A 15132-nucleotide genomic window follows, 5' to 3' on the forward strand; every position below is an offset into this window, starting at 1 on the left:
AATTCCCATTTCTAGAAGAGCAAATGAAAAACTACATAGTTCAAGTAAAAATTTGGATTTCTTTAGTGTTCAATGTATCTCAGTTCACACATTTCAAAGTCTCTTGGGGAATAGCCTTAGTATACCATATATACGATTCAATCCTTTGAGTGGCATTGACTCAACTCCTTAGTTGTTCATTCACAATTCATTCATCCTCTGTCCCGCCCCAGGCAGCAAGATGCCCTCTCAGTCCATGGCTTCACCTTTACAGAGGCTCTCCCAGCACAGCCGTGTTGGTGTAGAAGAGTCAGCAAACAATGCGTAAAGACTGTGTGACTAAATAATTGTCATATAGGCTCAACATATGGCGAGGGACTGAGACAGCTCGAGGTGGGAAGAGAAGGTTATTTCATAGGCCTGTACCCAGTTAGCACACAAAGCAATTCATCTGTAGCCAGCAGTTTTATGTACAATTATTTTGAATATAGGCTACTCTTGTAGAAGTTCTCTGAACGATGCATATTAAATTTCCTGGTCCATAACTATCCTCGTCACAAGTGCACGGGCCACCATTGGGCCTCCGACGTGATTGGTTCAAATCAAATCAAACTTTATTTATATAGCGCCTTTCGTAAACAATTGCAGAGCAAGGTGCTTAACAATACAATGAAAATAGACAAAATTACTATCAATAAAAGGTTGGTTGAAGAACAGCAAGAACTATTTTGCTTTTTTTAGAACCATTATCTGTTTATTTCGAAGTGGCCTGAAACAATGGCGGCATATCTATAATGGCCGTTAAACATGTGTTAACTGGTTGTGATGTTGTGTAGACTGTTGATAGTGGTTGTCTGCTGATGCATGACTTGGCAGGGCACTCTGGCCAAATATATATTTAATCAATGCTATCTTTAAAGCAGTGGGGAGAAATCCTGGCTCTTCTGCCGTCAGACATCAAACCCTCGTGTGTGTCTCAGATGACGAGGTTGCACCCTGCAGGTAAGGGGACCTAGCCGACATCGAGACACACTGCGTCTCCCGTTACAGCACTGGACCAGCACGGTGAAACGCCCCACCCCCCCAACATAAACGCACGCACACACACACACACACGCAAACACAGAATACAAGCCTTAATACCACAGGAATATAAATTAAAACATTTATAGATAATTTCAACGACATTTTTCTTTAACACCGTCCCTTCATTCTCTGATGAAACATTCTGGATAACCTCCCCCTCCCTTGCTTGCGCGCGCAACGGTCGATAACATCCTCATCTACAAAGTGCACGTGCCACAGCTCATCCTCTGACGTGAATGGCTGAGGAATATATATATATATATATATATATATATAATTTTTGGTCGAGGGATGGGAGGAAAGAAGGAGGGGTGGAGGGAGGAAGACTGCACGAGCTCCTGGTGACTCACGCACCTCGTCACTCCCTTGCAGTCCCTGGCGCGTGCTCCCTTTGAGCGATACAGTGGGGATTCTCGACTCCCTCCCCCATCACACACACGCACACACAAACACACACAAAAAAACACATACACAATAACAGCGACATCCCTTCTACTACGTTTGTGATTTTATATTATGCAATTTTTGCATTTCTCGATTGTTGTATGATGTTTGTTAACATGATATAAATATAACTCTATATTTGATAAGAACGCAATTAAAGATATTTCTTTACTATATAAGATGTCGCCTATATTATTTTTTATAGTATTTACCAATATAGACCATTCATGCGTATTGCTCGTGCCATACACGCCCTCTTATTCTGCTATGAAAGAGACAAACCGCCCAGGTATCAAAACCAGAGTCTGCAGCGGATCGCACTAAAATGCATTATCGCGGGGGATTGAGTGGTGACCTTCAAAAATCCAAACACAACCATACCAAAATAGACCAATGCACACTTCTAAACTTCAACCTTTCACGTGCAATTGATGTGTTCTTTATATTTTTGTTAAGTTTGTTAAAACGCCCTTTCTAATAACACAAATACGCAAAGACAGCCCCCTCTACCCGAGCCGAAGGTAGTATGATCCACACGGCTGGTCAGGTGACGTGTTGAGCTTCGCCATTTTGTGCCGCTACGCCACAAAATACCCGCCCGGCGTACATCGTTGCCAGATTGCGCCCGATTTCCCGCCCAATCTGGCAACCCATATTGGGAGGGTGCGCTGCGGCCAGGGTTGCCAGATTGGGCAGGAACTCTGGCCCAAATCTGGCAACACTGTAACGCCGGGCGGGTATTTAGAGAAGCGTCGTGACTCGTCCTTACTCTGCAGTCTGCGGTCTCTCCACACCACTCAATACTGGACATATCCACATCCACAGCTGTCACCGTCCACAGTCATCCGTTCAAGGATATATAGTGATAATAAAGCATCGTTTTTTATCGACTAGTTTTTTTATATTAATCTTAGAAACCATGTCAGCCAACCCCGAGTACTCTGCGTTCTTCGCGGTGATGGGAGCCTCGTCCGCGATGGTCTTCAGCGGTAACTATTCATTATTTATTAAATTGTTTATGAACATTAACCTTAACCGTGAGTCTGGATTCTGCTGGGCATTAATATTCAAATGTCATTTTATTAGTAACATCGCATTAGCGTACTTGGTACACAGAACCAGATGCTAGCGCCTAGATATCGCGATATCTAGCTCCTATCGTAGCTCGTCCCTCAGACGTCGAGGTATCGTTCAGACGTCACGATGGCTCTCTGAAACCATAACGCTATAACCTTATCTCCTAAACACCTAAAGTCGGGATGCGTCGCTATAACCTTATATCGCACCTCTATATTTAATTTACACAACGTTGAGAAGCTAGCATTAACAAGTGTTAGCTCGTGGTTGGTGGGTGGGTGGGGGTTAGCTGCATTAGGATTAGGTTAAAGGGTTTGATGTCCGGGTCTACCACCTTCAGTCTGCTAAACACAACGTTGGTCATGGTGTCCGGTCCTCTGCAGTCCAACTGCTGCTGTCTGGGTTTGATGGAGGGGGTCGTATGGGGAGGATGGCCCGTGTCATTATCAAATCTGAAGAACTGGGTATAGGCCATTATCGGATCAGCTGGGTGGTTTCCTTATGGTTCAAGAGGAACTACCGTCGATCACATGACGATCACATGATGAAACTGTCAATGGCTCAGTAGACTGTCGATTACACTAAAAACGGTGCTTGTATTTAACTACATTACTCCCTGATCCATGGAGATGAATGTGACGAGGGTTTTTATTATTTAACCTCCTAGAGTGAGGGCTTCAACGTAATAAATAATTCCTGACTGGGCATTTTGGGTATCTTAATATCTCAGTGTAAACCAATGTTTTTCCTCCAATGGACGGTGGCCTTCCGTTGTAATGCCTCGGGAAAATGTGTAAGCATATTGTATATGGTGATTTCTTTGTCTTATCTTCTTTTAGCTTAATTGAATGGTGCCCCCTGCCAGGAGATGCAGCCTTTCTGGCACCAGTTGAAGGAGCCGTGCAGGATTTACTGTAGTGGTCATTGAGAACCCAGCCACTGATCAATGGGCTTCAACATGAGACTAATGTCTTTGTAGCAGATGACCCTACCACCTTTTTATTACAAGAGTTCTCATTCCATGTATTAATTTATGGTACAAAATGTCATACAACCAGCACTTGGTTAAAATGACTTGTTAGAACATATAATAAGCGTGTGAACTCCCACTGTCAGGGATGTAGTGTGATGCATAGGCCTTGTGACAGATGGAGGAATAAGTCACTTAGGGAACGGGTTGGCGTGCGTAAGGATCAGGGCAGACTGCAGCACTGTTTGATCGAGACCCCATTATTAAGCCACTTTGGGTGGGGGAGACGGGGCTGTTATGGTCCAGGTTGATCGAGAATATCTGGGATTTGGCAGTTGTTTTGGTCTTCACACTAATTCGGGTTCCTAATGGCTGAGCTTTATAATTTAGCCTCTCTAGTTTAATGTACTTGCAAGTGTAGAATTTCCACCCCTTCTGACATTCATGTGACTAAGGAAGAGGGACTTCCTCAAAACTCATTAGCCATAAAAATCAAGGAATTGTATGTAAAGAATATGTAAGTAAATGGAAACCAAGAATCCAGTGTTCTAGCATAGAACCAACTGTATGGTTAACAAGATTGTTGGACCATATTTTAACATTAAATATCCATTTCAAAGCACTTTCATCTGGATTGATGTGGTGGCAGGCTTCCACTGTTATGCCATTGGCTCATCCATGTTAGTATTTCTGCTCTTACCTGAAGGCTAGCTCTCTTACCTGCTCTGAATTAGCCCCGCGCTCTGTGGCACTTGGCAGTGAGTCCAGTTGTTAACAGATGACCGTTGGCAGCAAAGCTCTGGGCTTGGGGCTGCCTCTGTGGCACTGCGCTCAGAAAAGTACTATGCTTTAATGTGTGTAGTACATACATTTCTTTGTAACGCCGATCTGGAGACATGGTAACCTCAACAGCGGTAGTTCTGTGGGCCAGTCATCTCCTTGATGAACGAGGCAGCCAGTCAGTACTTGAGCTTTAGTGCTCTACTGTTGGGCCTGACCAGTTCCTCTGCTGCCTGTCCTCTAGTTTCACATAATGGTGTTCTAGTGGACCAATCTCATCTGGTAACTTCAATACATAATGCAGCTTAACCTTTACATAAGAAGTGCTAGATTTGTTTTGTAAGTGTTATTACTTTTTCTTTTATTGCTAACCATTAGTAAGATTCTCCCACCGACCTCATCTTTATGAATGAGGACGTTCCCTATTGGTCCAATCCAGACCTATGGCGGTGTCTTACCGCTAACGTTGCATGGCTAACGTTGCATGGCTGACAGCTGGCTCCTGCTGTTACCTAATGCTTTCATCCAGCCTCCTTCAGAATACTCCTCCATTGAAAAGGGAAAGACAGGAGAGGGCTGGTTGGAGTAACAGGAAGGGATTAGGATCAAACAGTGCAGCGTTGGTCCTACTGCGTGGACACATCTGGAGCTGAGGTAGGCTCCCAGCACATCATCCAGCCGTTGATCGGCGGGGCGGAGGAGCTACTATAGCCCCTACTGGCATCCCCTGGGGATGCCCTTCTCCACAAGGGCGGATGCAGGGACAGGGTGCAGTGTCTGGGGCTGTCTAAACCAGGGCAGGGGAATGAACCCTCTGAATGTCATACCAGCCTGTCTGCCTGTCTGATGGTGGGATGCTGTTCTGGGGGTTGGGGAGAAGAGAGCTAGAAGGTATGATAGGAGGGGTTTTCTTCCTTCTTCTAAAAGGGAGGGTGAGATGACATGGATGGAATAGTGACATCCCGACTCACAGAGTAGGAAAATGTACCACGGTGGCATCAAGTTGTACTGTGGGATATATGGATTTGAGCTCAAAGCTCATTTTATTATCCTTGTCATCCTTTCAGGAAGTCACGTGACTGTGTTTCTAAAGCATGTGTGAAAAAAAATTAGAGGTTGTCGTTGGTTGGAATGTTTGAAATCATAAAGTATGATTGAAGCAAAATAATCCACTTTATGTTATATTGCTTTGTTGAATAAGTGCTGATTTATCCAGTTATCCCCAGCAGAATCTCACTTTAATACATTACTATACTTGAATATCACACCAAGATCAGCCTCAATCCACCCTACTTGGGAGTGGCTACAACAGTGCTTTATTAACCCTGGTCTATTTAACGTCATGACTCACTAGTCCGGACTATATGTCCAACTAGTCCAACTACCATGGAAAGGTTCTGAAATATGACCATTGGGTGTTTCAGAATGATTTGTTATGCTGGGTTTGACCGGTGATGAGTGGAGCTTTCCGACCTTGTTTTTCTGCTGCGCTTGGAAACTTTTGTGGACAAAGACATATTATACATACTGTTTAACTTTTGTCTTTATTATTCATAAGTGGTTGCTTATTAGGTAAGGAAAGTTGGTTGTGTTTAGCAAAAAACAAACCACTGCACGTCCAGGCATTCATTCAGACATGATCTTCCTGCTTTCATAGACAATGAGTTGAGGAAATGAAATGGTCAACCGGTGTTCTCAGGGTGCACCATTCCCATAATGTTCCCATAATGCACCATTAGTTCAAGACGTCTTTCATATATATTTGATGGAGCTGTTTTTTCTTTTTCGTCTTTATGGCTTGTATGATTTTAACATGGTAACCCATTTCTATTTTTCCAAAGTTTCTAAAATCAGACTCAAAAGGCTTTTGAATTTCTGTGTCCAAAATAGACCAGCCCACTCTGAAAATACAGTCACATTACATGATGTGATCTATGGTTCTTGTGTGAAGAAATTATTGCTATGGGTTTAACAGAAACAACCAAGCTGGCGGTGGCAAACCAGGCAAGTAATTGAGTACGAAGCAGACGAGAGAAGGTTATAATGTCTGAGTGCAATCCTGAATCTTCCAACTTTTCACCTTTTCACAAGGACACTATGGGTAATATTGCAAAAATGTTGTGTATGTGTATATGTATGAAAATCAACTGCAAAGATTTTGTGGCACCAATGAGGACATGAACCACATTTGGCACCTGCATGGTGTTGACGTCTGAATCCTAATAATGGTCATTTGCTCATTCCTCACTCGCTCAAACCATCATTATTTATTAGACTGTGTCCAATCTGAGTTGTGCAAATCCCTAGTCTGCTGTCCCCTAAGGACTAGTCCGAGAGATTTTACTTTGATTAAGTCAAACAGCAAATATTCCTCTCTGAAATGGTAGATCTAATTTTCAAATTCAGTTACTTGAAGAGCAGCAGAACACGGTGTGGCGTTGCAACCCAAACCAATGCAATGGTGGTACTTTTGGCCGCTCTCCATCTACTCTGCCTCACCACATTGTCAGCCTTCTGCAGCGCCTGCAGTTGATACCGTTTGGAGGTCTGGAGTGCACATGTCCGGTTCACACACTAGGTGTGGTCCAGGGTGGATATGTATCTGCACTCCACACCACTATCTTCCTACAGTCAGCCCTCACTGTGTGTGACATCCAGAACCAAAACCCCTTCTCTCTCCCTGGTTATTTCCCTTGTCTTCTCTCTTCTCTCTTGCTATGGCTTCGGCCATTTCTCAGCCTTCTGCATTTTCTCTCTTCCTTCTCACATGACTGTATTCCCCTTAACCTCACCCCCCTCGTGTGTGTGTGTGTGTGTGTGTGTGTGTGTGTGTGTGTGTGTGTGTGTGTGTGTGTGTGTGTGTGTGTGTGTGTGCTCGGTAAGTGCTGTGCAGGGCGTGTGGTTTCATCAACTCTCTAAATGATGTAATCCTGGATTTTTTTGTAGAGGGAATTGAAAATTGCATTGTCTTCGCTGCTTGTCCACCTTAGTTTCACTTCCTTGGCATATCGACAAGACCGTCTCCCAGCATACTGCTATGCCTGGTAGCCCTTTAATAGTATGCATCATTCTTCTATCTCGCCGTCCTTTATCTCTAGTTCCCTTTGTGCCTCTCTATCTCCTCTTCTCTCCTTCGATCTTCTGTCTGGATCTGTTTTCTCGTGCTGTGAGTGTTACCTCCTTCAGCTCTTTTTTCCTTTTTTCTTTTGGTTTGTCAAATCTTCACTACAGCCAACGGTATCCATGTTAGAACGGGCCACAATACCGCCTGCATCATAGTCTTTCCCTCTCAGCGTGCCTTGCGTCATCAAACCAACCAAGCAGCCTGTGCATGGGACCACACCAATTTGTATTGCCTTGTGGCCTGAACTCTCTCCGTCTTAATGCATCTACCCCACCTTCTTCCCCCAGCCCTGGGCGCGGCCTACGGCACGGCCAAGAGCGGCACGGGCATCGCAGCCATGTCAGTGATGCGTCCGGAGCTCATCATGAAGTCCATCATCCCCGTGGTCATGGCGGGGATCATCGCCATCTACGGCCTGGTTGTGGCCGTGCTCATCGCCAACAGCATCACAGAAACCATCAGCCTGTACAAGTGAGGAACGCGTGCTCTCTGTTTTGGCCTCCTGTCCGCATGGAATCTGTTTCCAAAGCAACACATCTAGACACGCATCTCCAAGAGTGGCCGTTGTTTCAGACGTGAGGGTGCAGAGTACTCCCTATTGGGTTAGAGATGATGTGAGATGAATAACGATGCCATTTTTAGTTAACACAGTAGAGGGCTGATGATAAAGAGGCCTTTTCTTATTTTTCAACAGTTAAAATATGTAAGCAAATAAGGCCGGTCAAATGATTCAAGATTTTACCAGTTGATCACATAATTAGTAATAGTTTAAAACACTAGAATGAGCTTCCATAAATGGATTGGTGGTGTTGATGGCTGCATGAGGACATCAAACTCCTCTCATTGTATATCTGGACCTGTCTCCCCATAGGTGTGTGTTGAGCTGACCCCTCCACACACTGCTAAACATTGCCCCCCCCCATGCTGTGTTGCAGGAGTTTCCTCCACCTGGGGGCGGGGCTGAGCGTTGGTCTCAGCGGCCTGGCGGCGGGCTTCGCCATCGGCATCGTGGGGGACGCCGGGGTCCGAGGCACGGCCCAGCAGCCCCGGCTCTTCGTAGGGATGATCCTGATCTTGATCTTCGCTGAGGTCCTGGGTCTCTACGGCCTCATTGTTGCCCTCATCCTGTCCACTAAATAATCGGCCTCTCGTCCGCCCTTAAGGGGCCACTGGAGGAAGGAAGACAAAAAAATACAACGGGAAAATATTGTAAAAATTTCTAACATGAAGAAAAAGGTTGTGGGTGGGGGTGGGGAAAGAGTAAAATAAGTATCTCTCCATACTGATGGTCTTATCTGTAATATGTGTACAGGTGTCCCTTTGATAGTCAACCTCTTGTAAATGCGCAAAGTAGTGGTTTGTCTGTCTTGTGTGTGCGTGTGTGTGTGTGTGTGTGCGCGTGTGTTAAATGAGAATTAAATGTTCTGATAAAGAATAATTTTGCTCCACTAGTTGACTTGGTGTCTGGCCGTAGGGAGATGAGCACCAGCTGGTTTCTCTCTGGCCATCCTGTGAGGACTCTCTGCATGGGCAGACCGGTGAACATCCAACTTGGACAGACTTGGCTTTAGTATTGTTCTTTTCCAGGTTTAATTTATAAGATATTGTTCTTGAAACACTTAGCTGGAGCCAGAGTCTAATTACCCATGGTGTGTCTAATAGATCTAGATATATAGAGATCTAGAGATCTGTCTAGATCTATCGATATAGATCTCTATCGATATAGATCTATAGGTTGAATGCACTGTGGATGAATTGATCAGTGATTGAAATTCCTCTGGATAGGTATCTTGGTTTATAGATTCTGATTGCCTTTAGTATTTGGATGGTGGGACTTGTGTGTTAAGTGTATTTTAATCATTACGAAAGCATTCTCAAACACGTCAATGTTTTTCCCTGTAGTACTGCTGTTGGATTGCATTAAAGATTTGTGTGCCCAGTGTTGGGTCTCACATGTTTAATTTTCATACCTCATCTCCTTATTTTTCATAACCCCAGCCCATCTTCATAACCGGCATGGAGTTTGATATAAGCTACACCATTCCATTCTCTGAATGTCTCTTACCGTCAGCGTCTGTACCCAGTGAGGTCACCTCCAAACTATCAAATGAAGGGATTGATCCTCGACTCTTGTACTTGGTTAAACAAAGTTCAGAGGCCCACCACCTTCCACATCGTTTGCTTCTGCTTTCAGGGGTTCTGGCAGCCCTTGTCTAGCGATCTCTGCCACTGTGCAAAATATAGGATTATGCTTTCTATATAAAATACAAATCCCAATAGACCTCAAACTACTTTTTTTATTTGTTTATTTCAAAAAGTGCATTGACTGCCATTGTGTGGGTTAATAGAATTAAATCCTACGTCATTGAGTAGGTTAAAACGTGTAGTGTTTCACACGCTAAAGTATAAAACAAACATTGATACGTGATTATTCCAACAATTTACCCACTTTACCCAACACTTTAATCACACATTTAAGGATTAAAATATTCTGGTGAACTCCATCCATGAAAACTGTTACAATGTAGAAACCTCAATTTGATTTCCTGTCAGGAAAGTATTCATATCAGTCATTACATGCCCTTGCATGCCAAAATATAAATACAATTGGCTGTTCATCATAGAATGCATCCTCTCCAGAGTTTGGTCCTCATCGATAGACAAAATAAATCAGATTTAGTCAACCAGTAATTCAACCATCTCATATGAATATCCTAGGTGTCAATAGTGCCACTCAGGCTTTAAAACATCAAGCAGATTCAAGGGTGACCAGAAGAGTGCGGCAGATGTTGGTGATGGCGCTGAAAGCTGCGCTCTCTGGGAACGTCTTCATGAAGTCTCCACCCCCCTCCAGACTGCTGCTGAGCAGAGGGTCCAAAGGCACACAGCCTGGAACACACCGCCACAACGCTGATGAACCAACAATATCCTCACAGCTCAGGGTGTCTGGTCTAAAGACACACCAGTATCTTCATTAGTTATAAACATATTTCATTAACACAACTCATTCATATTCTCCCTCTGCCTGCTGTTTTTAATAGCACTAACTTTTGTGTATCTTGTTTAAGGTGAACGTTTACATCATTGATGACAGTCCTTTTCAGGGCAACCAGAAAGGTGTTTCTGGGAACTCCTGGTGGCTGAAAAGTGACATTACACCAGTGAGTTCTCACCTAGAAACGGTGAGCCTGTGATCTTAGCGAGCTCCTCGCCTCCGCCCTTGGAGAAAATGTTGCTGCATTCCTAGAGATTTTTAAAGATTACAAAATGTTATTTTTTTATACCTTGATGTTTGAAAGAGGTAGAATTGTAATATAAAGGGCCTATGCATGTGCGTGTACTCACTGAGCAGTGCGGACACACAAAGCCGCTCATATTCTCTACGATGCCCAGGATGGGAACGCCAACCTTCTTACAGAAGGTGATCTCCCGCCTCACGTCCCCGGTGGACACGGCCTGCACACAGAGAGACAGGCAACAGACGCTCACACACACGGAGGCTGAGCTCAGAGCCCTGGGGTGGGAAAAACATACCAAAAAATATATTTTCCAGACGTATTTTTGGGCAAAAATGACCATTGAATCATTAAGTAAAATTTCCACCTTACATTGGATTTTCGTACTTCAAAAAATAATTTGGCTGTCAACCCGTGATGAGACACTTTCTTGATTTGACTAAAGTGATGCGAAACTCTCTTTCTGAACATTTTAGCTGTCTCACGTGCAAGTTGCATATAATTCTGCATCAACTACTTAGTTTATTGTTATTAGTAATTATTATTCATAGTTTATTCACGTTTATTATACCCAAGACATCTTCTAACACGACAAGCTTTTAGCAGCATAGAAAATCGGTCACTAAATTCTGTTTGCTACAAATTAGGGTCATGGGGTCGTGCTCCTACCTGCGGGGTGGTGACGAGCACGGCTCCGTCCAGGCGGTGCTTCCTCAGGTTCTCCACGACCGACAGGTGCTCGTCAGACGTCCCCGGGGGCGTGTCCACCAGCAGCACGTCCAGCTCCCCCCACGCCACGTCGGACACAAACTGACCTATCAGGGCTGTGCGTGTGAACGCAGAGCCAGGTGTAGATCATTAACCCCGATGAACTGTATTCCATAGTTAACATCACAAGGTGAGAGCCTGCCCCGCTGTGACGCTGCTGGGGGGGGAGGGATCAGGCCGCCTACCGTTCTTCTTGGGCCCCCGCCATACCACGGCGTCGTCTGGGTTCTCCAGCATGAAGCCGATGGACATGAGCGCCAGGCCCTTGCTGGGGTCGGTGTAGACGGGCACCCAGCCCCCGTCACACTGGTGCACGTCGGGCCGGCCCACGCTCAGCATGCGGGGGATGCTGGGCCCGCACAGGTCCACGTCCAGGATCCCCACCTGACCAGAGGCAGCGTTAGAGCGCTGAGGAGGCCCGCTACAGCAGCAAGGTGCAAGCAGCAGAGGGGACCCCCAGGAAGGGACCACAACATTGCACCACGGGCCTGGAGGGCCCGTGGTGCAATGTTGTGGTCCCTTCCTGGACCCCCAGGAAGGGACCACAACATTACACCACGGGCCTGGAGGGCCCGTCCACAGATGCACGCAGAGACGGTTTGCAGTTACATTCAGGGGATTTTGCTGACACCACGCAGGGCGACAGCCAGCTCGTCGGGAGCAGTCAGGGTGGGTGTCGACACCTCGACACTAGGAGGAGCCGGGGATCGAACTAGCAACCTTCCGGTTACCAAGTCAACCCGCTATACCTTCTGAGCTACTGCCGCTCTGAGAGACCTATACAGCTGCAGGCTTCTGGGGGTGATGACACAATCATTTATGACTCTGTGACATTTGAGTCCATGGGAGGGCACGGCAGTAGAATGAAAGAATGCAGTGCTACTGTGACAACCACACATGGCCTGGATGGATGCGTTTGTCCGGCCCTCACCTTCTTGCCTGCATGGCGCAGCGCTAGGGCCAGCTCTGTGGTCAGCGTGCTCTTCCCGACCCCGCCCTTCCCCGACAGAACCAACACCACGTGCCGCACCTGCGCCAGGTTGCCTCCTTCTGGGAGAGAGAAGAAGATACAAATTACCTGAAATATAGGCTCCCTGTGGTGAATGAAGATGTGATGGTTTACTCCTCCTCACCACTCCTCCTCACCCTCACCCACAGCGCCCCACACACACACACACACACACACACACACACACACAAACACACACACACACACACACACACACCCCTTGGGTGCCTTGCACTACATAAATCCCCTGAATAGTATTACTACTATGAGTCATCTTATGTAATTTACAAAGTCGGTAAAGAACTAAAATAAAACAGCATTTATGGAGGTTCGGATCCTGCTGTGGCCCGAGGAGCGAAATGATCCAAACTGACGCAATACCAGTGAACTTTTGACCAGGAGGAAAATTCTCAAGTCATTCTGAGTCATGTTTCACAGCCGAAAAGTCTACTTTAACTTTTAGGATACAAGTCATTCCCGCTGCTTGATACGTTACGAACCAAAATCCTACCATCCAATGTGGTTCTGGTCTGCATGCCCATAGGACTTAAAGTCAGGTTCAATTCTCTGTGTGATATATGTGATATATTATTATAATGATTATAGATAATAACCAAGGAGATAATAACCAACAAGCAAAATGAGTAGTGGATGCCGTTGTTGAGATACTTTAAACTGAGACATTACTAGGATAATAATAACGGCGTTGATGTGGGGCTATCTTACCGCTGTTATTCTCTCCCATGTTGCCCCGAGTTGCGTCGTTGTTGCAAGACACTTCCGTGAAACGTCACGGACTCATCCTCCAATCAGGGGGCAGTATGTCGTTATATGTGTTGGGGGTATAAGTCCCTCCCTCGTCTCAACGCCAACCAATCGCTGCTCGGTGCGTTCTTCAGTCCAACAGCCTATTTGGTGCAAGGTTCTGAACGTGTCTTTTATAGTCTTTATGAGTCTTGATGTCTTTAGTTATTTCCCGAGCAAGTTTACATTATATATTGGGTTTCACAAGTGTTGCAAAACGGCAGGATTACAATATATATTACTTGTTATTTTCTATAAACAATGTATTCCTAATCTTATTCAATTAGTTCAAACTGCAATGTAACAATTCATTCATTATTTTTCTGTCCTTGTATGTCTGCAGTGTTGGGAAAGTTCACTTTCTTCGTGAACTAGTTCAAAGTTCAGTTCACAAATCTTAAAATGAACTAGTTCAGTTAAACGTTCATAATTCAAAATTTTGAACTAAGTTCACAGTTCCAAAAAATGAACTAGTTCATAGTTCTTTTTTTCAATATGTTGCTGTGAGCTTTTCGTTTTTTCTGGTATTTTGAACATTGAGCCCCCTTTGTGGTTTGTCTAGGATGATATAGAGTGGTTGAATCAAGTATCGTAGCGAAATACGGTTTCTATCGTGTTTTATTGCACATTTTAGCATTTTGTAAATCCCATTGATTTCTGTTGGAAGACTCATTACTCGTTGGCCGGAAACGGAAAGGGGGGAGTGTTCACGTTTGGTTGTAGTCTTTTCGCTCGGTTCTAGCCCTACTGATGAGACGGAGAACCGAGCGAAAAGACTACAACCAAACGTGAACAGCCCCCCTTTCCGTTTCCGGCCAACAAGCAATGATTCTATGAGATATTCTAGTCCGCTGAGCTATGAGCCAGAGAGAGCTAACGTTATGGATTGTACATATTTATAATTCGAAATTCGTCTCAGCCTTTATATCACAGATACACTAGGGTCTATAGCATATAACCGCGTTGTCTGATTACAGTTTAATTCATTTTCCACAATTGAACAGCTCTCGTTTCGAAGAATAATCACCGTGCCATTTGTTTCAATGGGAATCGCGCTGGTCTATACTTTCAAAATAAAGTGTACATATTTATAATATGAAATTCGTCCCAGCCTTTATATGACAGATACTATAGGGTCTATAGCATATAACCACCTTTTCTGATTACAGTTTAATGTAACAGTAAGCTGGCAACACCTCAACTGCAAATGAACCGCACGGAGATTACCATGGCAACCGGTCAAACAACACGGCGATCTGCGCGCGCATCCGCCGTGTTGATAGAGAAATAACCCCCCCATTGAACGAAGTTAAACCGAGTGAGCTTGCCGTTCACTGACACCAGAATGAACGAGTTCACAGTAACGTTCATCAGGCAGTAATACAGTACGTTCAGTTCACGTTCGCCCAAAATATGAACGAGTTCATGAACTTTCGTTCAGTGAACGCGTTCAGGCACAACACTGTATGTCTGTATAGTGTGTTAGTCATTCCATAGTTGTTAACTCGATGTTATTTACAAGATTACACTCTCACAATGCATCTACACACGATCCATAACCAGGAGCGCCTGAGTTGAACCCACTTAAATCATTAGGTGAATTAGCATAAACCACGCCCCCCTCGGTAGCAATATCGAATCAGAGCCAGAGGAGGGCGTGGTCTGCTGTGTTTTGATGGGGCTGTAAATTGGGCCAGAGGGCAGGCTGCAGCTGTCACTCCCCGGAAAGCCCAACGGCCGGCATGTAGAGCGCTACGTCGCAGTGTCACTCAGAAGAAGACCGTTAAGGTAAGAGAACTTCGGCACATAAAGTTTTGCATTTAGTAAGAATAGGCCAATATAGCTTCAATTAGCT

General features: G+C 44.9%; 2 protein-coding genes across 3 annotated transcripts; one reads left to right on the plus strand and one right to left on the minus strand.

The window, feature by feature from the left end:
• Nucleotides 1-2255: 2255 nt before the first annotated feature.
• atp6v0cb (ATPase H+ transporting V0 subunit cb) lies at nucleotides 2256-9427 on the plus strand. The gene is made up of 3 exons (XM_079756884.1): nucleotides 2256-2498; nucleotides 7748-7931; nucleotides 8396-9427. Exons 1-3 carry the CDS (start codon nucleotides 2429-2431, stop codon nucleotides 8598-8600), a joined length of 459 nt encoding a protein of 152 aa, XP_079613010.1. The 5' UTR covers nucleotides 2256-2428; the 3' UTR covers nucleotides 8601-9427.
• Nucleotides 9428-9774: 347 nt separating this feature from the next.
• Nucleotides 9775-13234, minus strand: nubp2 (nucleotide binding protein 2 (MinD homolog, E. coli)). 2 transcript variants are annotated; one of them, XM_079756882.1, is made up of 7 exons: nucleotides 13200-13234; nucleotides 12396-12511; nucleotides 11650-11848; nucleotides 11366-11520; nucleotides 10806-10916; nucleotides 10634-10703; nucleotides 9775-10349 (listed from the first exon to the last, which is right to left on the minus strand). In XM_079756882.1, exons 1-7 carry the CDS (start codon nucleotides 13216-13218, stop codon nucleotides 10210-10212), a joined length of 810 nt encoding a protein of 269 aa, XP_079613008.1. In that variant the 5' UTR covers nucleotides 13219-13234; the 3' UTR covers nucleotides 9775-10209. The 2 variants fall into 2 exon arrangements, with proteins under 2 accessions (XP_079613008.1, XP_079613007.1); XM_079756881.1 differs by having other exon boundaries at nucleotides 12396-12514.
• Between the last annotated feature and the right edge of the window lie 1898 nt (nucleotides 13235-15132).

Source organism: Pollachius pollachius (assembly GCF_949987615.1).
Source record: "Pollachius pollachius genome assembly, chromosome: 19".
Classification (NCBI taxonomy): Eukaryota; Metazoa; Chordata; class Actinopteri; order Gadiformes; family Gadidae; genus Pollachius; species Pollachius pollachius.